General features: G+C 42.6%; 3 protein-coding genes across 5 annotated transcripts in view; 2 read left to right on the top strand and 1 right to left on the bottom strand.

Moving 5' to 3' along the window:
• The window catches only part of pds5a (PDS5 cohesin associated factor A), a 28,470-nt gene extending 21,938 nt beyond the window's left edge, over positions 1-6,532 (bottom strand). The window contains 2 exon segments of the mRNA XM_042101138.1: positions 5,306-5,459; positions 6,373-6,532. Of these exon segments, the coding sequence (XP_041957072.1) occupies positions 5,306-5,419 (114 nt within the window). The 5' untranslated portion in view covers positions 5,420-5,459; positions 6,373-6,532.
• A 419-nt stretch (positions 6,533-6,951) lies between these two features.
• Positions 6,952-20,269, top strand: n4bp2 (NEDD4 binding protein 2). Its single transcript, XM_042101122.1, has 16 exons — positions 6,952-7,343; positions 7,889-8,690; positions 8,777-8,901; positions 9,361-9,449; positions 9,625-9,701; positions 9,789-9,902; positions 10,350-12,577; positions 12,712-12,794; positions 12,889-12,934; positions 13,100-13,344; positions 13,494-13,618; positions 14,806-14,938; positions 15,068-15,235; positions 18,405-18,573; positions 18,976-19,099; positions 19,224-20,269. Exons 1-16 carry the CDS (start codon positions 7,076-7,078, stop codon positions 19,282-19,284), a joined length of 4,857 nt encoding a protein of 1,618 aa, XP_041957056.1. The 5' UTR covers positions 6,952-7,075; the 3' UTR covers positions 19,285-20,269.
• A 261-nt stretch (positions 20,270-20,530) lies between these two features.
• rhoh (ras homolog family member H) lies at positions 20,531-23,483 on the top strand. Of its 3 annotated transcripts, none has more exons than XM_042107546.1 (2): positions 20,531-20,711; positions 22,015-23,483. In XM_042107546.1, exon 2 carries the CDS (start codon positions 22,266-22,268, stop codon positions 22,836-22,838), a length of 573 nt encoding a protein of 190 aa, XP_041963480.1. In that variant the 5' UTR covers positions 20,531-20,711; positions 22,015-22,265; the 3' UTR covers positions 22,839-23,483. The 3 variants fall into 3 exon arrangements, with proteins under 3 accessions (XP_041963480.1, XP_041963484.1, XP_041963479.1); XM_042107550.1 differs by lacking the exon at positions 20,531-20,711 and adding an exon at positions 20,860-20,978; XM_042107545.1 differs by lacking the exon at positions 20,531-20,711 and adding an exon at positions 20,915-21,162.
• Positions 23,484-23,532: the final 49 nt, after the last annotated feature.

The raw sequence follows: 23,532 nt of genomic DNA, 5'->3' as shown, positions 1-23,532 counted from the left end.
TGTCCATGTGGTGAAATGAGAAGATGAAAACAGGCTTTTTGAAAATCAAGCCCAATTTAAAAAAAATGCTCTGAAAATATTAAAATTATAACAACCAAAGTTGATGCATGGACAGGACCTTATAATACATACATGAGTAGGAAAAAAATCTGATGAATTTGTGTCACATACTTTTTGAATGAGAAGCCCTCAAAGGTGATGATGTCTTTTCACATTATGAATTTATAGCCATTTTCAGAGCTTTCCAGAGGGGAAAGTACACAAGATACGCCTGATCCGATTGGATTTTTTAATTCAACAGGAAAATGTACTTCTATTCACATAGTTTCACTAATGTGTGTGAAATACCAAAAGAGCCAATAATGCTGGAAGTTGAACAAAAAGGATTGTTCACCACAATGCTTAAAATGACTTTTGCAACGATTAGTTATACAGATATACTATTTAAGATCTATGCATGGATTTGGTCTACAAACACCTGTGATTTTTTTCAGATTTTTTCGGAGAGGGTCACCTGCCAAATTGCGCTGAAATTGGGTGATTTCACACGGAATGACCCCACAGTCCATACTTATCATATCATGTACATTTGCATAATACTGTTATTGGAAAAATGCAACTGGATGGAAGTAAAGTAGCTGCCAAAGGAGGAAACATGAAACAAGTTTGCCATCTTTGAGAGCACCTATTCCAATCATTCCCAAGCATTATAAAATGTACGATAGCAGTAATGTTCCATATCCAGGCTCCTCACTAAATCTATGTTTTAAGTTTAGTAAACCTCTGACTTAACAGACACAGACACACCAATAACTAGAACCAACATGCTCCCAGAATGCATTTCTACACCACTATAACAGAGGACCAGTAAGAAGACCAAGGTCATCGGTTCATTTCCAAAGGGAGCACAAACACTGATAACAGTTAAACCCATAACCTCCTTTGGGCTCCAGATGTCTGCTGAAGAAACAACACTAATGAAAGGTAACCAAAAAGTACAAAACCTGTATTATGTGTGATGCCCTTCAAATATGAGTTTCACATCTTCCAAACACAATCTTATTGCCATTATAAATACTAACTAACCAAATTGAAACAAATTCCAACTGAATCAGGACCTGTGAAGCAAATGCTCATGTTGAGCACAAAACAATATGCACTGTAAACAGATCAGGGGTCATTCCACGAGGTTCCCCAAAAGATGGAATCTGATTAGTAGTCCTGAATGTGTCCTGTCTAGGGTTGGGTATCGTTTGGGTTTTATCCGATACCTGTGCTAAATCGATACTTTTAAAACGATGCCAGTGCCGAAACGGTGCCTGAACCGGTACTTTGTTTTTTAAATGTTTTAAATTAAAATGGTATAAAGCATGAATTGCTTTTTTATTATTATTGATAAGACAAATTTGAACATAAAATTGAACTGTTATATTCAATTTACTATCAATATCTCATTGCTCCTACGAATAATCAGGGCTTAAATTTCACTGCGGGATTGCGGGTATTGCGCATAATTTGTTCAAGTCCCGCAACTCTAGCCATCATAATGCGAGAAATTCCCGCATACACTTTTACAGCCTGTCTGATGACGTTAATATAGCCTAATCATTAAGTGGCGTGAATGCGGTGCTATTGACCGGACTGATCAACTACCGAGTTGAATTGAACATAGCCTCATGCAGACGCACGCACACACACACGGAGAGAGAGAGAGAGAGAGAGAACCACTTTGCGCTTACGCAAATAGGCTACGCTACAATGGCAAACTTTTACATCTGGAAAGAGCTCCTTGGTAACTATCCTGCTAGCTCAGGTCACGTCAACACTTGATCCCAGAAAGGTTGTCTTCGACATGTCAACATTTATTGTATCTAATGACATAGAAAACATAATGATTTGCATACACATACCGCACTATGCACAACTTTTATTCACTAGCGACTACAGCCTAAAACCGTCAGGTTGAAAGGGGGCTAATTACTCCATAGAATTACTCTCAGGTATTTTCTTAAAGTGACAGGCACTCAATTACACCTACTCATCACCAATGTGCACTCAATTGGACCTACACACCACATTAAAGATATGCCTAAGTGTTATAGGTTAAACGTCAATATGAGGCATTCAAATTACTAAATATGTTTAGCTAGTAGTAATTACTAGTAAAATGCTATACTTTAAAAAATGCATTATTAAATAAATACACTCTATATGAATTCAAAAATATATGATAGAAACATATCACATAAGCTATCATTTTCAGTGTGTGTTTGTGTGTGTGGAGAGAGTCAAGCAGAATCTAGGATGTCCACTGTTGTGAATGATCCCACTACAGTATATATTACTGATGACGTCAGGGTGGTGGGGGCCCCAAAATCAAACACTTTTTTTAAAAAAGTATCGAAGTATTGAAATCGCAATTCTTGACTTGGTATCAGAATCGACCCCCCCTCCCCCCCAAATTGTGTAAATCCCCCCTACATGAATAACCTAAGGGGGGAATTCCCCCCCATTTTGAAAAATGAATTTTAAGCCCTGATAATACATTTAAATGTTAAAACAGCTTGCCATGCATGCACACACAATAGTAGGCTAAAGCTCTGCTTTCTAGTTTATCCAGTAGGCGGTTTGCCATAAGGTATGTTAAAACCGCTTTCCATAAAACTGCCAGGTCATGGACAACGGCATTTGCAGGCAAACTAATCTAACAGGGACTCTACTTTCCAGTTAATTCAGTGTGTTCCCAGATGCTTTAAGAAATGTCATGTCTTAACCCATAACACGCAATAGTTTTGAACATGTTAGGCTACATGTCGGTGTTTAGATTCCCAGTGCTAGCCTAGTAGGCATTTTAACAGCAACTATGGCTATGCGCTAACACCAGTCAGCTGAGTTTAATTAGCGATAACGTACGGAGATGGTTTCGTGCCATTATGTTGTTTAGAACACACCGTGAAATACAGTTTTCACCTTACAACTTCGCTGATAACATTTCAAATGAATGCCAGTTAGCGCATTAGCAAGGATATTTTGTAACATATAGGCTACTGTTGATGTTGTTTCATAGCCTTTTGCTTGTGTGTAGTTAGGCCCACTGCTAGATTTTGACAGGAGCTCGCGATATCGCTTTAAAGTAAGCTACTTGGGCTCACGCAAGCTGTCAAACACTGTCCACTCGCCTATGTGGTGCACCCCTCTGGTTTATACAGTGCTTATGTTAGCTAACTGTATATGGATGTGTTGCTATCAGAGCAAAACGTTAGAGATGGCGCATGACATGCAGTGATGCCTCGTATAAAAAAAAAAAAAACATTTATTAAGCACCGAAATGAGGCACCGAAATCCACGTTGTTATTCGATGCAGTTACTACCATTTGCGTCGGCACCGGTGCCATATTAGAACCGTGTTTCGGTGCCCAACCCTAGGTCAATATTTTACTAAGCCCTATCCTGTTTCATATGCTCCATCCTATCTATACCCAACATCGCCCAATATTAAACCCTTATCTGCAGAAACTCTAGATTACACACAGAATTAACTCATATCCATCGGTTTCTTGCTGTGTTGGTAAATCCTGAACAATGTTCAATGCACATCAGATCAGAAGAATACATAATGACATCATCAAAGGTTACCCACGGTCCAAATAAACAAGTCTCAGTGAAAATAAACATATGGACAACTTAAGTTAATTAAAAAACTAGACTTAATATTCGTCCATTTAGTCGGGTCATAAGAATGAACATCAGTCGATCAATTGAACGCTCCCACGTGCCACACAATAGATTTAGTTAATGCATGAGACACGCTGCTCATTGACTGAGAGCCCTAATTTCAGCAATGGGGACAGTGCAAAGTCAATGTTTATTATTGAAATAATGTATTATGTTATGTTAATATTATTAAGCTAATAATATTATTAAGTATTATTAAATTATTATGTTATGTTAATATAATATATAATATGCTACTATGTTGCAGAAGACTGTAACTTGTTAGCCCTCAGAAAACTCACATTTGCCCATTGTTGGATAATTTTCACTGAGGAAGCACTGTGTTGGAAGGTGCACTCACATTTTTAGTTCTCCATAGATACAGCATAGCTACATATGATAGAGACTAGTTCAGTGCTGGCGGAGGCTCAGAGATCACCTTAGACAGTATTTTTTGTTTGCAATAACGGTTCTATCAGATAATGCAGTATCCATGTCTTGGTAACTTTTACAAAATCTAAATGAAAAAGTGTACCAGTGCTTTAGCCGAAAATAGCAGAGCTACGCAAACATACCAGTGCACAATGGTGTAGGACATTTGCATAGACCAGGGGATCTCGATTTGGTTTTGGTGCCAGGGTCCCCGTTTGGGGGAGACATTTTTCTGAGGACCACCATATAATTGCATCTTGACGATGTGGACAGACAGTTAAGCAACACAACAGTAGAAACGGTTCATTATGACCTGAGAAGTCATTAGTAGCCTACTGTAGATGCACAAGTCTGGAAGTCTCCATACTCTTGTTCCTTTTTTCCCCATACTTATCAGAATCACCTTTATTGGCCAGGTTTGTGTAAACAAACAAGGGATCTGACTCCAGTTAATCTTTCCTCTCAAAGTAAAACACTCACTTAACATACAAATATAAAAAATAAAAAACATAAAAAGAGTAAAAAGAATAAAAACAGAAAAGTAAATGTAAGGTTGAAGTACACAGGAGGTAGATGATCAGAGGGTGGGGGCTGTTACTGAGTGTTCAACAGAGTGACTGCTTGGGGGAAGAAGCGGTCTTTGTGTTGGCTGGTTTTGGCAAACAGTGCCCTGTTTCCAGGCCTGGAAATGACTAAAATCAAATTCTATACTTTTCCAGGTTTTCCATACTGCGTAGGAAGCCTGTACGTGTGAGCACAGTAGGATGCAACAGGCAGATACATTTAAGCCATGACCATTGAATTCTACCTGAGCTCCCATTCCCATTGTAAGCTTCCCATTTCGAAAGAGATTCTATATAGGTTGCTGAACAGCCTTCCCTGAAGGTGTGTCAGAGGACTTACTCAGGACAGTGACCCACTGCAAAGTGGTCATTCAAACACACACAAACACACACACACACACACACACACACACACACAGATCCGGCAGCCACCTCATATGCTACCGACAACAGCTACTAAATATGTGCATACTGTATGACAGAATGTATGACACTAAAGTTGGAACGAACTGGATTTGGCCCACATCACATGTTTAGGCCAACAGGTCAAATATAGACTACGTGATTATGCTAACGAAAAAGTTGTTTGGTTTTACCTTTAACCGTTTCACCACTTCATCGTTGCTGATTTTGTCAGTGATCTCTTTTACACCCGGAGGATAGATGATTTTGCCTTCCCCCGCCGGCTTCTGTTGTTGCGGGAACTCCATGCTCGTTCAACTATTTATCCAGACAGTCCTCTACTGGCCTCTATGGGTCGGAAAACAAAAGTTCAGCAAAGGGAATCTGCCGCACTTTTCCAAAATATCGTTTTAGAGCCTTCTTGAAAAGCCCGATCCCTTTCTGAAGCCAGTTAAGTGCATAAAAAGAAGCAAATTTCCTGTTGACTTCAACATAATTTGTCGAAGCGGTGTCAAAATAAATTCCAAAATAAAAACATCAGGCTGGAGCTAGTTAGCTGGCTAATGTTAATCACAAAGCTAGTATCCGCTGCGTTCTTTTCATAAGCATTTATCTTACCCTCATAAGATGAGCATTATGAGGGCTAAAGTGCACCACACATCGGCGACTACATTTATCTAATGCAATTCAATCTACACATATGAGTGATTACGAATAAACATAATGTGGCAAACCCGCGTTGGGGTAGCTGAGTGCTGAGTAGCACACGTTAGCTCTCACACTGTACGGTATGGCATGCTAGCTAGCCTTTCCACAACTAACATTACGGCCTAGCCATTTCAGTTAGGCTAGGCCTCGAACTGTTCAAAAGATCCCGTTTACACTGTCACTTTAAAGACATAAAAAACACAAACACTCGCTCCTATCAAACAGATGAATAACAGATGGAAAAATATACACCCCAATGACAGTAGCCCGAAAGTAACTAAACTTTGTGTATGAGAAAATGTGGATAAATTTACTTGTTAGTTGAAAGTTCAGCTTTGTATAGAACCCATTGCTTCCCCCAGCAGCTCTGGAAATCAAGGTTCCAGTAGCAGCGGCTCATCGCCCTCCCTCCCCGAAGTTGTTGCCCACAAGGATTTTCAACATCTCAGTAAATACAAAAAGATAGCTCTCTTCCAACAACTAGTTTACGAAAACCTGGATAATATCGATACATGCCCCAGCACTCAGATTCACAGATATTTGCAATATTTACCTTACGCAGGAATTGTTTTAATTCATGTGTCAGGTTCAGGGTTGGTTTTTAGTTTCAGCACAAAAGCTCTCCTCTCTCTCAGCGGCGTTTCAGTGTCCCTTGAACATAGGGCTGCAGCGCCGCCTTCGGCCCACATGAAGCAGCGCAACAGAGAACCAACAAGGCGGGAGAGAGCCGAGCAAGTAAAGCAAGTAGCCTACCACTTCCGGGGATTGGAGGCGGCGTAGTTTATCTATTAAAATAGCAGCTACTGTTACTTGTCACCTCTACAGCCATCATATGTTAGAACTGTTTAATTAAAACTAGTTTAGTTAATTATAATCAACATTCAGTCATCCACATTTAGGTTTTCTATTTAGTGACTTTAAAAAGCCTAAATATAATTAATTAGAGAGTATTAGGGGTCATTTAAAAATCTTTGACTTGATTTTTTCAAAAATGTATTTTACCCTTTCGACTATGTGAGACAAACAAGCAATATTTAAAACACGATTTCATCAAAATGTTTCAACTTGCTTCACAATAATATAGCTGTTTTATTTCCAACCGCGCGAGGCGCTCGTACTAATGCACGATACTTTCTCTGAGAAAGGTTGCGTGGTCCTGTGACGATACAGGTTTTCGCCTCTTGCTTCTACTGTGAGTTGTAAATAGTGTACCGTGGAGAAAACTGGATGAAGGGTAAACTGTGGCTCATATCAGTATGCCTAAAAAGAGAAAAAATGGCCAGAGTCCTGCGCGGGTTCCTGGACAGCTAAACGAGTCCCGGAGCAACGACAATCGTGTTTACGGGTCTAGTGAACCTTTCCCACAGGGTGAACCAAACAGAAGTAACTCTGGATATGGCATTTCCAACTCCACTGCTCTGGGATTTACTGATAGGGAACATATATTGAGAAACATGGAGGAGGTATTCTCACATTTGGACCCCGAGGTCATTCACATGGTACTGACGGAGTGTGATTTCAATAGTAAGTTTGGCTATACACCACTGATATCAACATCTGAATGGTCAACTTTATGTAAGCGAACACCAGTACCGTTGATTGGTTAGCCTACTAGAAAAGGGGTGGTGCAGGTATGCGGGCCTCGTGACAGTTTCAGGAAGAACGATAGCCCAGAGCAGGCCCATTTAATTCAGTTGGCTTGTGCATTGCTCATTTGTCATAGTGTCACTCTTTGCCACTTTAGAGTAAAAGCAGAGCAATATCAGTAACTGTGTAGTCAATAAGAAAGAATACAATTATCTTAATCTTTACTGTGACTAGTACTTGTAACCGTGTTGCCGTTACAAGTGGTCGTAACGTGAGTTAACTAGATAGTATTGCTAACATTGAAACCCTGCACAACAGCGTACCGTTAGTTATTATATAGCACAACTGTTTTAAAGGCCAGGTTAGTCATGTAGCATGATCACGCGTGTTGTTTAAGTTGTCTACAATTTACATTTTCTCCACCTATCTCTCACATTTCTCTCTCTCCCTCTCTGTCTCATTCCCACCATCAACTCTCACAGTGGAGAATGCAATGGACTCCCTCCTGGAACTCTCTGATGCTGCCAAGGGTCCACCTACTTTGCCACCTCCTGTCTCTGGTTTTGAGATTGCAGCAGCCCTCTTAAATCCTGACCTTCCTCAATCCATCACCTCCCACCCCAAAACTACAGACTCCAGTACCTTAGCAGTTCACACACCACATGCACTCCCACACCACCTTCAGTCAGAACCATCTTCTCTGTCTACTTCTGTGCCTCTGTCCTCTCTTCCAACTCCTCAGTTCCCTCCTCAGCAGACTTTGCTGAGTAACCCCAGTTTGCATCACCAGACTTTCAGCCCTAAACAGAAACAGGCCAGCAGAGGGAATTCCCCAGTGGGGGAGCTAAGCTTTGCTGCCGGGGCTACTTCAGTTAATCAGAGTGATCGACTGGACTTCAGTCACCTAATTGGGGGGTCAGTTGGACTAGGGGGCAGCGGTTCAGCCTTCCAGGCCTATCGCAGAGATGAGCAGCCTCGTGCAGTGGGAGCCCCCTGGAACATCACGGCACCAGAGTTCCACCCACGAGTAGAGGTGCCGTCCTTCATCACGCCGGTAGTACAAAATCCCACCCTTGCAGCCCGTTGGTCAACTTATGCGTCTGTCAGCCAGGCCCCTCTAAAACCCACAGCAACCATCCCCACCTCATGGACCACACAGCAACCTCCAGTCTACGGCAACAAACCCACTACAGCTCCCACCCCTAACCACAGGCTCCGCTTCGAAGGCAGGGTTGTAGTGCTGCTTAGAGGAGCTCCAGGATCCGGCAAATCAACTTTAGCCAGGTGTGTGTGTGTTCTTTGATATATAAAAAAGTATCTTGATCTTATCACAATCCTTGAGTCGTGCAACATTTGTGTTTTGTGCTTAGGGCACTGTTAGACCACAACCATGGGGGTGTGTCTTTAAGCACAGATGAGTATTTCTGTCGCCATGGAGACTACTGCTACGACCCATCGGAGCTGGGAACAGCACATGAGTGGAACCAGCAAAGAGGTACAAAAATATACACCACATTCTTAGCAGCTACGCCCTCAAGATTATCCTCCTATGACAAACCTGTTTCAAGATTAGGCACTGGCTATCTCACCTCGAGGTGGCATGTATGATGGGCGGTGGTAGTATAGTGGTTAAGGAACTGGGCTAGCATGCAGTAGCCAGAAAAGTTGTCGGTTTATTTCCCAGCTTCAACCGTCTGGGGACAATGGTCCTTGTAATATAATTGACATGTAAGTCACTTAAAAACAAAAAAAACCTGTCTTCTAAATGAATAAATGCAAATGATACTCCAACCCCAACCCACACCTTACAGTGATGTTCCAACCCCCCATTGTACAGTATACTTCAACATCCTGCATGACTTAATATGTCCAACCAAGGTGGACAGGCTCTAAAGTACAGGTCCTTGCCATCACAATGTTGGTATTTAATATGTAAACAATTCTTTTGTGACAGCTAAAGAGGCTATGGAGAGGGGCCAAAGTCCTGTCATTATTGATAACACTAACTTGCAGAGTTGGGAGATGAGACCCTATGTGGCCATGGTGAGCTCTCTCTCTCTCTCTCTCTCTCTCTCTCTCTCTCTCTCTCTCTCTCTCTCTCTCTCTCTCTCTCTCTCTCTCTCTCTCTCTCTCTACATACACAGACATACAGTGTCATCATCACAAAATAGGGATGACTTTTGCCTGTAGTCCATTTTAATTTCTGTATTTCTGTCAGGCCTTGAATCAGAAATACAAAGTTGTGTTCAGAGAGCCAGACACTTGGTGGAAGTTCAAGCCCAGAGAGCTGGAGAAGTAAGATTCTTATCCCTTATTTCCCTTACCGTTAGCTTCATAGCCCCACTTACACACCATTTCAGAACTGTCCCTCTTCCTCTGCAGACACACAAAGCACGGTGTGAATCGAGAGAAGATTCGACGGATGCTGGATAGCTATGATAAGCATGTCTCTGTCCACTCCATCATGGGCTCTGCACGACCCGACCTTCACAGAGAGTGAGAACCCCATACATATATTAAATGTCTGTTTCTCTACATTTGCCAAAGAATCTTACAGGGTGCATCTTCAAGTAGTGATAACGGACTGCATTATCGGATAAGCTCCAATTTGTATAGAACTCATAGTGAGGAGCATAAGGGAGATTTAGTCTGCTGTATATTATCATTGTGTAACACAAAAAGATATTTGTTGCCCTAATATAGAAGTATGAAAGTTGAGTCTGAGTCTGAATTATTAGATTTGGATCAAAAGTGAGAAGAGTTCAGTCATGTTAAAAATGGTAGTTCCACAATCTGGTGCTTCACAGGAGAGGACCAGTCATGCAGTAAAATCACCGGAGCACCTAGATGCTTAAGTTGCTTATTTTCATTTATGATGGGTGCAGCAAAAGACTAACGTTTCAATGTAGGACACATCTTCATCCCAGTTTCCTTTTTCTTCAGGCCTCCTGTGACCTCTGACCTGCCGCGGCCGGACCTGCTGGAACCCCCTCCTCCTGTTTCTCTCCCTGACGTGTCCTCTGTGCCTGTGCGCAGTTTCTTTATGGGACAGCCACCTGAGCTCCTGGACTCTGTGGATCTCTATCAGGACCCCCAGGACGTGGACCAGCGCTTACATGTGGAGCTGCCTGTGATGTTCTCTCAGTCTATCGGTCAGCGTGAGAGGAAGGAGAGAGACAGAGGGAGGCGTCCAGCTAATTCCCAGCCTGCTGCAGCGCTGAGCTCAGCTGCCGCACAGGGGTTTGTAGAAGCGGACTGTGCCACGGGCAGTGACGAAGAGATTTTTGCTGCAGGCAGTGCAGAGGTGCAAGCGGAGGTTGCCAAGGGGGGCGATGCACAGGGAGCGCCACTCACGTTTATTGGAGACTGGCCCTGCGAGAGTCAGGGGCCCCGAGGTCAGCGCACCAGCAACCGCAGGCTCGGAGACAAGGAGGCACACGGCCAAGATGACGCCGGTGGCGCCGAGGTGCGGCGAGCTGGGGGTGGGCCAGACTTCTCCGAGTTTCAGAAGCTAATGGACCTGCTCCAGGGAGATGCGGAGGTGGACGGCCCCATCGAGCTGTCTGACAGCGAGGAGGAGAGCAGCCCCAGCTCTGGGCCTGACACCCAGCCGCCGTCACCCAGCTGCCTGACCGAGGACACCACACATGTTCCCAACCCGAGCAGAGAGGAAGAGCGGACGGGAGCTGAAAAGGGAGAGGAGGACAGAGCACAGGAGAGTGGGGAAGAAAGTAACAAAGAAGAGGAGGAGATGGAGAAGGACAGAAAGGATGAAGGGAAGGAGATAAAAGAAGGCAAGGATGGGTTGGAGGAAGTGAGTGATGCAAAAGGGCTGGAGGGAAGAGAGGATGGAGAACGATCAGGCGGCGGTCATGTCTCGGAAAAGAGGAGAGTTAACCGGCGGTCAGGCAAATCCTGCCGACTGGCCCTCACATTCACCAATCAGGCACCTGCATCAGTGTCACCCCACCACACACAGACTGAATCGCCACTACAGCCTGAGTGCCAAACTCAGGACACGTTCATAGAGGTGGTTCCATCCTGCAGTATCTCCACACAGACAGAGTCCTGTGATTTTGCCCTTCTCTGGCGACTGGAGCACGGGGGGTTGTGGGAAGGGGCTGGCGAGAAAGTCCTGACAGGAAATGCATCACACTTTGTCCCCGCTGTCTCTGAGGCGGAGAGCGCATGTCTTGGCCGACGGGTCACCCACGATCGAGGGGCCCAAGTGGAGGAGGAGGAGCTCATGGAGGCCCGGACGAAAGACGAGGGTCTGAGTATCCTCATGCGCCACTTTACAGGCGTCGCCGTGGAAACGCTAAACGACCTGTATGAGAAATGCCAACAAGACCTGGAGTGGACCACCAACCTGTTACTGGATTCTGGAGAGAGACTGAGCCGTGAGGACGAAGAGGCAGAAACTGAAGATGAGGAAGAATTGGGTAGGCTTAAAGAGGGTGAGAGGGAGAAGGCAGAAGAGAAGGATGAGGCGGAGAGAGAGAAGATAAAGGACAGTGAAAGAGAGGAGGTCAAAGCTGTCGGGATTGGAATCGCAGAGAGCACGAGAGAAGACACGGAAGCAGATGTCCGCAGTCGTGACCCAGCTGACGTGAGGGTCAGCAGACCAGACGAGGCTACAGACGGCACACATGTGAGGTCAGAGGTTGATGAAGACGAGGCACAGCCCACGCGGGACTCTAAAAGCCCACCAGAGCCGTTTGCACACGAACCAACAGCCCAAGCCACAATGACCAGTCAGTCACAAGAGGCTGTACAGCAGCAAGAGTCTTCACAGAGTCAGAGGCATCTGTCTGAATTTGCTGGCACCGGGACATACTTGTTCTTGGATGCCTGCCCTGAAGCGTCTGGATGGACAGTGGGATTCCAGGAAGAAGAAGATGGAGGGGTAGAGGGAGATGGAAAGGAGGACATGAGGAGAAGAGTGGAGGACGTGGACGCTGTTACTCAGTCGATACTGTCTCATCTGGAGAAGTTGACGAAGAGAGAGGAGGATGAAAAGGAGAGGGAGAAGCAGGAGAGAGAGAGGGAGAGACGAAAGGAGAGAACAAAGGGATCTAAGCCACTGGACATTCAGACTCTGGAACTCAAACTGCCTACTGAGCTTGCACTACAACTCACGGAGCTGTTTGGCCCTGTTGGCATCAACCCAGGTATGTGCACTTCCCCCTCACACCCACACACATATACAGAGGGTTTGCAACACAATGCAGTGAAACACTCTCTCTCTCTCTCTCTCTCTCTCTCTCTCTCTCTCTGTCTCTCGTACGCTCTCTCTCTTTTTAAGGTGAGTTCTCGGATGACTGTTCTGTTAAGATGGACCTGAACCTTGCTCGACTCCTGCATCAAAAATGGAAAGAAACCATCCAGGTGAGCCAGAGGTCTTGCATGCGAATACACGCAGAGACACACAGAACTATAATGAGTGACCCTGACAGCATTCATCTTTATGGTGTCTTTTCAGGAGAAGCAGAGACAAGCTTCACTATCCTACCACCTACTACAGGAAAGTACGTACATACACACACACAGACACACACACACAGACACACACTCAAACACATGCTCAATTAGACATGGTGAAAATACTTTTAATGAAATGGCCAACCTCCCCCATGATCATTTATTGATCCGTTGTACGTTCTGCTTATTTTCTTGCCACCCTGATAACACAGGCTCCGTCCACTGGGGTGAATCACAGAGTGGTATGTCCAGACCACAAGACGGGACTAAACCTCACTTTCTGATTGGTGTCGATGGCTATGCATCTCTCGTTGGCCAATCAGATTACACTGAAGACACTCCAATTGTGGCAAATCAGATTACACTGAAGACACTCCAGCACAGGAATCTTTCCCAGCCATATGTGTCTCTAAGGGATATCATGTCAGAAGAACAGGCACTACAAGACATCGAAAAGGTAACTCATATTCTCACCCACTCAAATACACCAACACCACCACACCACCACCACAAACACACACACATGCCGATGAGCCCAGCATTGTGTGAGATGTGTGTGTTTTGTGAGTAAGAAGTGTGTGTGTGTGTGTGTGTGTTTACATACAGTCCAGATTGAGTCACTGGGATCCAGAGCTGAGAGATGGGGCTGCCATGTTGAAGGAGAAACAGCTGTTCTCACTCTTCCCCACCATCGACAGACTCTTCCTCAAAGACATCTTCAGACACAACAGGTAAGACAGTGATCTCAGTGTTCCATGACATCACTAGCAGAGATGTTCTTTCCACTGCCATCTATAAGCATTTGAATCTCCCATATTCCTACTATACATCACAAATCAAATGCTTACAGCCAAGTCTTACGTTTTAACTTGGTGGTAGCGAGATCGGTTAAAGCCCCCTTATGCATTTTAGGCAATTTCTTCGCTGTTTTCTCGCTTTTTACTTGCAGGTTTCTCTGTAGAGCTCCCCCTACAGCTTCAGAGTATATATTTTACGATACTCCTCAATCAGTCAGTCTGCAGTTTCCTCTTTCCCTGTTCCTCTGACAATGGTTTACTCTCTTTTTTTGCTTTTCGCTGGCTCTGCCATGATGAATGACTGAGAAAGTCCATCACTACCTTGTTCTAGCTGGAGTGAGTGTGTGTAGTGCAGTAAAGCAATTTGTTACATCGCGAGACCGCAAGACTTTCTGTCTCAAAGTTGCAAGGCTGGTTTTTCAGCTCACAGACGCTAAGGGGAAGCAAAATGGCCACCACTCACCCCAGAAAAGGTCATATAACCATTCCAATGACTCCGAAGGTAAATTAAGCTAAAAAAAACGGAATAGTTCCCCTTTTAAATCGTAATAAACTCACATGAATCAAATAATCCAACAAATAATTGGCAACTATAGACACTTAGCCAACTATAACAATGTAATATGCGACTCTGTTCTGCTAATAGGTGTAAATATACTGCTCAAAAAATTAAGGGAACACTTCAATCATACACTGCATCAGTACTCTGACACTGTTTGATTCTGAGCACAAGTAAAACTTTTGAGGCGAGTGTTTTATTTTGCAAGAACTGCCAGACATTCTGTGAATGTAGTTTGAGAATGGAGAAAATTCAAAAAATGTGTTTTAACAATGTGGAAAACTGTAAGTGTTCCCTTAATTTTTTTGAGCAGTGTATATTCTTAGTAGGCCTGCAATGAACAACAGTCAGTTTCCCAAGGTGGGACTCTACCATGCATCATCCACAGGCAGTCATAGTGCATTTGTTTGCTCTTAGGTGCTGTTCACAAAGCTGTCAAACCTTTGTCCTAATCCAGTCAAACATGACTGGAGTAAGCGGACCTGGAGTTATTTCTGGTGTTTGAATCTGCCCTGCACTAGTGTTCAGAGTGTATTTGAGCTCATTCTGTTGTTTACGGCAGTTACAGTCTGGAGCAGACTGAGAAATACCTGCACTGTCTTCTGGATGTGGGGCCTGTCAAAAATGTTGTGGCAACAGACTCTGGCCCCCAACATAACCACACTCACACACCAAGAACACCCAGCAAGGAAAGGGTTGGTTTCTTTTTGTTCCTCTCACAATGCCTCAAAACGTCTCACAATGCCTTTTTCAGTTCTCCTAACAAAACATTTTCTGTGTGTGTGTCTGTCTATCTGTCTGGCTGTCTGTCTGTTCGGGTTCAGAAACAGCAGGAGCCTGAGCCAGTGTTCCAGGAAACAGACGAGCCTGAGTATCAGGACCTTCGGGCAGAGGCCAACCTGCATAGGTTCAAACAACAGGAATGCTTTAGCAAAGCAGCTGAGGCCCATAGGCGTGGCAAGAGACAGGTGGCAAGCTTCTATGCTCAACAGGTGAGACACTCACATATACATGAACTACCACACACATTTCAATATTTTATTTGAACCCATCAATCACTTTTCTCACATGTTTCCAGAGGTGAAATGCAGCTCTTAACACATCACCTGCACTACACAGCAAGGCTGCTTATTACATCTGATCTGGAGCAGAATTCCGTTAGCTCTCAGGCAGGCCTGTCAATCATAACCCACTAATGGTTAGTTTGTGAATATGCCCCAGGCTGCCAACTCACCCAATCACATGCATAGACTAAGGGCCCGTCTACACTTGCGTGTACACGACGCCAGCATTTTAGGAGGCTGTAACCGGTAGATTTTGTAACCGGGTTCTGAAGGGGGATTTTTTGAAACCGCTGGCTAACTTTTGCTGTGTAGACTGCACAGCCAGCAATTTTATGACGACATAGCCCCACCCCTCAACTCCGCCACCGCACTCGACCTGACACGCTGCTTGTCAGAACAAACCAAACCATTTGTTTATCATATTAAAATGTTTTTTTTCTTTCCCGTGTCATGATTTATGTGCACAATGTATCAGCCTTTTGTGGCTGTTAGAAACACGCCGTTAGCTGAACTTAGTTAAACATTACCTTACTACAATCTATGACTGATGCATGTTAATGTTTTCTCTAGTGGTGCTCAGACCTAATGCAATACGTAAGCAATTGAAATTCCACATAGCAGTCACATACCTTGAAAATAGACTTTATTATTTTAACAGTTGAATTGAAAACCGAATTGTCTGTAGTCTCCTTATTTTATGCAACTGCTTAGTTCAGTTCAGTTCAGTTTATTCTTTGTCCTAAAAAGGGCAATTTGGATGCAGCAGGAAGACATCACATGAAGGATACAACACAAACCACACCACAATTAACACTGATAAAAAACAGCAGCTTGTCTGAGAAAAATAATAAATAATTGCAGAGTTGTGTTGGAGTGAAAATACAAGTAATAAAGAACTACAAGAAATAAAAACCAATAAATACTAATAAAGATGAAATAAATAGATAAAGGGGGGGGGGGATCACTAATGTAAAAAAAACAAGGGCTATCACCTCCTTAGCTGAGTTAAGGGCCTGTATAGGCTTATACTTATAACAAACTGTTTCAACAATGTTTTGTCTTCTACGCGAATTAAATGTGAAGCCACGGCCCGGCGCCATCAACTGGTCTGGCATATGCACTACAGCACTTTTAGCCACTTTCACCTCTGTGTGTCTTTACCGGTATCGTTAACCCTCTATGGTACGGTGTTGCCTATAGGCAACATAGCCTATTTTGCCTTGTTGAAATAAAATGAGACATCCCTTAAAGAAGTAAATACCTCTTTAAGAACTGGACAACTCAATACTAACCAATGAAAATGCAAAATAGTGGTCACATGCCCCACAGGCGGCTATTTTGACCCTTATTTCAGCACATGCACACGTTTGGCTGGGTATCATATTTTCTCCCTAGAAAAGTGTGACTTTTCTCACTAATTTCCCTCAAGTTTACATTCTTCAAAAAAACTGACAACCTTCATTGATAAGATTTCAATCATTTGTATGTATAATGTATATTTTAAAAAATAGCAAAAATCTGCATGTTGCCCACAGGCATCATTGTACCGTAATGGAATCACAATGGGCCATACTTAAAGTCATTGAGGGAATGGAGGGGATTTTTTACTTATTGTAATGCTTTTTACTACTGCTAATTTTAATAAACAGTCATTTAAAATAATCTACATGATGATTTGAATATATTATGATTTGGTTATGATGGTGTTCCACAATGGTACAATGTTGCCTGTGGGCAACGGTTAAATATGATACATATTTTTTTTTTTACCCATTCAGATCATAATGCGTACCATAGAGAAATCGCTAAGAGAAAATACACCCGTTGGTTTTGTGTAGACGTAGCCTAAATCACTGATCTTTGCTGTTATGAGCTGATCCTTAGTTTATCATAGAAGGCTGAATATTGGTAATGTCAATATATTGGTCATCAACACAGCCTATCTCTAGGATTAGCACTTCCTTATGATTTATCTTTATCCAAGAACACTACATCAGGGGTGGTAGGGATGTTACAAAAAACACATCAGAGCTTTTGAGCAAATCCAGCAGCATGCATTGACTGTTTGAATTTAGGCACATCTTTTGGTTGGTAACCTCTAGCCTGGCCTTGTCCTCCTCTATACAGCAGCATTTCTGTACATAGAATGAGAGACAGAGTGGTCAGCAAAGTCAAGAGATACCAGCTTCCCCTGTATCCTCCCAATACAGTCTTGCGTTGTCGTCATCTATTTAATGCTGTGTAGGAATTTCCTTTCTGTTGTGTTCTGATGTGTGTGATGTCATTCACTGTGGCAGACACTAGCCGCCACCACACACACACACACACACACACAGAAAGAAAGAAATGGAGAAAGAGTGAGGGTGTTTTCCCACTTGGTCCCTTTCAGGCTTCTAAACTAACTCAGATCGTTTCATTTTGCATTGTAGGCTAGCCTATTATCATTAGGTTCATAATAGGCCTACAGACATTTGTAATTTGGTTACAAATTTGGTGCGTTCCGCTGAATTTCTTTTCATCCAAGCTATTGATAGCCTAACTAATGAAGAATTAGCGAACTTTGGATTACATTGCTCACAATTTTTCATGATCTGCTGGGCTCTGTCGAACTCTTCTTGCGTGTAGAAAACATACGAGTAGCCTTCATACTGAGCATGGCAGTTAACAGGCTGCTGTTCACTCGTCATTTTAGACATGTGATTTATAGTTGGCCATAGCAACAGTGAGTTAGACAGTGTGATTGGCTGGCATGTTGACTGACAGATATTTGCAATAACTTCAGATCAGAATTCATTCTGAAAATATATTCTCACATAATGAAAATGAGTCCCTTTTGTTTTAGTCCACTTTTTGGTCCCCTTTTAGTGGACTGAGTTCGGTTCTTTTAAAAGGAACTATATGTGAAAACACCCTGAGTGAGTCAGACACACATTTACACAAAATGATACATGTACAGACACATTCAAAAGGACAAGTGATATGACCTGATTGACGAGATTATTTGCAACCTTAAATACACCAGTATCCTGACATACATACATACATTATCAAACAGGAATGAGCAGAATGTGTGTGTGTGTCTGTGTGTGTTTTACAGGGCCATTTGCATGGTCAGAAGATGCGAGAGGCGAACCATCGTGCTGCACTGTGCATCTTTGAGCGAGTGAATGCCTCACTTCTGCCACAGAATGTTCTAGATCTCCATGGCCTGCATGTCAGCGAGGCCCTAGAACACCTCCAGAGGATCCTCAAAGTGAAAAGCACAGGTGTGCACATACACGAGGAGATAGCACTAGGCCCTCAAAGACAGTTGAGAAGGCAGTTGGAGTTGTGGTTTGAGGCAGTGAAGGGTTGTCTGTTAGGTTGTCATTTTTAATTTGTGATTAGCTTTAAATGTTTACCTTTCCTGGAATCCTTGCCTGGTAACCCCTAACATCTCCCATTTGAAAACAGTTTATTGAATTTTCCCTTCACTTTCTTAAAGCTAATTTACTGCGTTTCTTCTTGTGGCATTGTCATAGCTGAACACCATCTTTATGATATCTGCAGACTGTTAGCGTTGACATTTATTTGGTACTGTTAATTGTAGAGGCTTTTCAGGTGGATTTGTCTTAGTATTTTTATTTAAAATGTATTGCTGAACTGAAATACTGTGTATGTTTGCTTAGAGTACAAACAGGGTCTATGCAAACCTCAGCTGTCAGTCATCACAGGAAGAGGAAACCGCAGCCAAGGGGGAGTGGCCAAAATTAGGCCTGCTGTCATCGACTGTCTCAAGAGCAAGCATTACGAGTAATGAATGCATACACTCACAAGCACTTAGAGAACTTAACCATAGTTTACAACAGTAAAGAAAGATACTTATACACTTACATATCTTCTGTATGCTCTCATCCTTTCTCTCTCCCTCTCCCAGGTTTACGGAGCCAAATGGAGGTTTAGTTCTTGTCTCATTGCAGAAGGAGGTAAAAGCATGAATGATGACTGCTGCTGCCGTGGGCCCTTCACCCACGCAGCCTCCTCTTCCTCCTCTCTGCCTCTATTCCAAACGGATGCTCATGTCTGTTGCTGGAGCTGCTCTGATCTCCAGGCCTGCTCTCCCAGGGCGGACCAGCAGTCAGCACTGTGTGTTGTGTGAAGAGGATCCTTTAAACATCTTCAGTGCACAGTACGCCTGAGACATTTTTAAATGATAGTTTGTTTGGAAGTAGAGCCTATGAAATATTTTGCTTATTGTTATTTTGCACCATGTTAATCTGCCTTCACAGAATACCTGTGATTGTCTTGTACTGCTTTGAATATAAAAGACTGGTGGTGTCTTCAACTGTGCAAAGTGGGCACATTCTTAATCCGTTAGCACCATAAATGTTCTCGTGATCGCCAGAAACTCAAAAACCTTAAGAGGACATGGGCAAAATCTGAAAATCTCTTTTTTTGGTGAAGTATCTGGTGTGCAACAGAGTTTCTCGTCTACACTTAGAAACATTTTTTTTGCACATGTCCCTTTAGGGTCTCTGTACGGTGACATTCTCAGGGCAAACTAATGTCTTCTCTGTGTACAAATATGTTCTATATTTGATAGTTGATGTTTTATTTTGTGTGTGTTGAAGTGAGAGAGAGCAGATGTATAAAGGGATGTCTCTTCTCACTTTGGCAAATTTAGCTTGGCAATGCATGTTAACGCTTTAGTAATGGCTTGACTATTTTTATCTGGTCCATTGTTAAACCTCAATGTGAATTGATATGGGCATTTATTAGAATGTAATTCTAGTTTCAATGAAATTGTTGGCTTAATTGTAAATATTTCCTTTCCCGTTTTTATACTCATGTAATCAAGGCAGAATAACTTGATTTTTTTTAAACTGAAAAAAGTGTTTTAACAAATTTAAATGTATATTTTGTATTGCCCTAATGGGGATTTATTTTGTTATTAAAATGACAAAATTAAAAGGCTACCACTACGCTGTTTGTGTGTTGTGATGGAAGTGAACAACTCAGCGGAATCAATGACTAACATGCGCACGGCTATCAAGTTTCGGCACGAAAAGGTCACGATCTTTGCAATGAAATGAGAGCGCACGCAGTATGACGCGAGGGATCAAGAATCAACGCAGGTTACTATATAGATGTCATATTACCACACGCCGGTAGAGAGCAGTAGAGACATGTGGCCTACGGCTCTGGTAGCCTACTATGCGGGGTCTATAGGCTACTGAAGAGTAGCGGAACACACTATGGGATCACATTAGTCTATGTAGGCCTATTGGTTGACACTTTTCTTCTTCTTTTCTTCTCAATTTTCTTCTAGAAATTGAGAAATATGTACGGAGGACTCATTTAACCTCATTTTATTTAGCTCCTAAGTGAACGTGGGCCTACTCAGAAGGTGCAAGCTCTAACTAAGGTAGGCCTATAATCCATTTTTTTTTGTAGGCTAATGATAATTTTTGACGGATCATGTCATTTCATGGTATCAATTTAGGCTACAGTTTTACACACGTGTGAGAGAAGGATACAGATACATAAAAAAAAACACCCCCGCCTCAGATGCACACGCCCCAGCGGATGCACACAAAAGTTCTTAAGAAAAATACTTCCTTTACATCAGATGGAAGTGATACATTGCCTAGTTCCTTCATTCGCGTTGTGACTAACGACTACATCATCTCAGGTATTTTTAGATTAAGTAAGCCTAAATTCACTGGAAGGTTTATGTTTAGTCAGTGAAGTTTTGCGTTGCTTTCAATTTAGGTAAAGGGGCTTATCATTTTTAACACTTAGGCCTATATTTTTGATCAGAACCAATATTTCATCTGTCCGTTTCTCAAGCAGTTTGTTCATCGAACACTGACGTGGTAAGAAAAATTGGCTTGTAGGCTAATATTTTGTTTTCACACACATTTAGCAAAGTTAGGCTGCTATTTGTAATAGTTTGAAATACTTATACTATAGGCCACAAGTTTATGTTGGTATGAAGTTAATCGAAATGGTGCGAGTCTTCGGCCTAGGCCTTTTGGGATCTTACAGACGTATTTCGTTTTGCCTGTGAGTGATGACGCCCTTTGGTGAAAAGGCAAAGTAGGCCTAAAGATAGAACAGCGTAAAGTTAAGATAAAAACAATCAAAAAACAAACCACTGCATTTTGTTGATCTATTCATTTTTTAAAAGTATATTGATAATATCCTTTAAGTTTGTGGATGCTTTGGATATCTGTTTAGTCCCTTTGGATAAGCCTGATTCTATTTCCATTAACATATAGGCCTACCAGTTTATTCCTTTGTATGTCCTTGGTTAGTGAAAGGTAATAAGACACAAACATTGAACGAATATAGAATAAGTATCTTTAGGAACTCAACAGAAACAGTTCCTTACAATTTCACCAAATAAGGTTATGAAACAATTTGGTTTAAAAAACACATTTTATAAGCAAACGCTTTATTGAAGCCATTTATATATTACATTCAGAGATTATGATTAGGCCTACAAACATTTTTGCAAAGCACTGCATTTAACATATCAATGTTTTGTGGTCGTTCAGTTTAACGACTGCGACATCTGTTTTCTACAATGTGTACAATGTCCCTGTAGAGAGCAGAAATGCCAGATTTTGTTCACTGATTATGCTTCTTTGATGTTCTTGAAGTATTCATCTTTTTAAACAGTCTATATTTCTACCTTTCTCCTCTCTCACTTTTTCGGTCTCCAGGTGTCTTGACTGTTATGTGAAGCAAGATGCCAAAAAGGAACCCTGTATAGCACATAAGGTAGACACTGGGAGGGCCAAGCTGAGCGTCTGCTCTTTGACTTGAACATTTTAACCAGCTGAACAGATGAGACTTGGACAAGGCAGTGTCCATCATGTGCAGCATTGATCCCAGCCTCTGAGCTCTCGGCCAGCTCTCCCCTCAGGACTAAAGATCACGGTGGTGTTACCAGTTATTCCTCGGTGTGTCAATCATGAACTCCATTAAGTGTGTTCTGGTAGGGGACAGCGCAGTCGGGAAGACTGCTCTACTTGTTCGCTTCACCTCTGAGACTTTTCCAGAAATGTATAAACCCACCATTTATGACAACACAGGAGTAGAGGTGTTCATGGATGGTGTGCAGATCAGCTTGGGATTGTGGGATACGGCTGGAAATGACACCTTTCGGCATGTTCGGCCTATGTCCTACCAACAGGCAGACGTGGTCCTTATTTGTTACTCAGTGGCCAAACCGCCATCTTTTGCTAGTGTGCGGCAGAAGTGGATAGCGGAGGTTCGAGAGCATCTTCCTCGTGTCCCAGTGCTTGTAGTGGCCACACAGACAGACCAGCGTGAGATGGGACCTCACCGGGGTAGTTGTTACTCCGCAGCAGATGGGAAGCGGCTGGCCCAGGAGATCCGAGCCAGGGGCTACCTGGAGTGCTCTGCGCTTAGCAACCGTGGTGTCCAGCAGGTGTTTGAGTGTGCTGTGAGGACAGCAGTCAACCAGTCCAAGAAGCGCTCGCGCCGCCGCCTCTTCAGCTTTGACCTCTGCAAGACTTCGTAACCCTGACTTGTTGGCGTACCTCATTAAGATGTCACTCTCAAACACGAGCATGCACAGAGCTATGCTCAGAGCTTTCCAGTTGTATGTTTATAGACACTAAATCAATTGATCTTCAGATGAACGTGAAGAACAAGTTTTACTGAGAAGAAAAATGAGCCTAAATGCTTATGGTTCACTTTTGAACTCCCCAATGTTGTCATGTCTGTTTCACCAGTGAAACTCCCTCTCAAGACTGACTTTGTGTTCTTGGAGAGTGATTGATTAAAATTCATCAGATGAATTGTTTAAATCAATCTATGAAAATACAGCAACTCAAATTAAACTTTCATTTTCAGAGCATAGTTTATGTGAAATACTCATAGATTGATTCCCCACACAGAGTTTAAACAGGATAAAATGGCATTTAAATGAAAACAACAAAATCAACAACAGAAATGTAATCAATGGACTGTAAATGTAATCAATGGATCTGTTTTCGGTTATTTTATCAAAAAATTAAATATAATGTTACGGAAGGAGAATGGACTTGAAAATGGACCAAAGTATTAAAATATTCCTGTTTTCGTGAAAGCACTATATGATTTTTAGAAATATATGTCTTTTGGAGTTAAATGATTGCTCACCTGAATAAACAGAGTAATTATTTCACTGAGTTTGGCACAATTTGAAGTGAAGTATAATGAAATGTAACAGT

This window comes from Alosa sapidissima, chromosome 1, assembly GCF_018492685.1.
Source record: "Alosa sapidissima isolate fAloSap1 chromosome 1, fAloSap1.pri, whole genome shotgun sequence".
Taxonomy (NCBI): Eukaryota; Metazoa; Chordata; class Actinopteri; order Clupeiformes; family Clupeidae; genus Alosa; species Alosa sapidissima.
The sequence above is the reverse complement of the archived record's forward strand: the minus strand, read 5'-3'. Positions and strand labels throughout refer to the sequence as shown.

Coding starts and splice junctions, on each gene's coding strand:
- n4bp2 (XM_042101122.1), top strand. CDS start 7,076: ATGCCTAAAAAGAGAAAAAATGGCCAGAGTCCTGCGCGGGTTCCTGGA. Junction 7,344..7,888: donor GACGGAGTGTGATTTCAATA/GTAAGTTTGGCT, acceptor CAACTCTCACAG/TGGAGAATGCAATGGACTCC. Junction 13,619..14,805: donor GACATCTTCAGACACAACAG/GTAAGACAGTGA, acceptor TGTTTACGGCAG/TTACAGTCTGGAGCAGACTG.
- rhoh (XM_042107546.1), top strand. CDS start 22,266: ATGAACTCCATTAAGTGTGTTCTGGTAGGGGACAGCGCAGTCGGGAAG.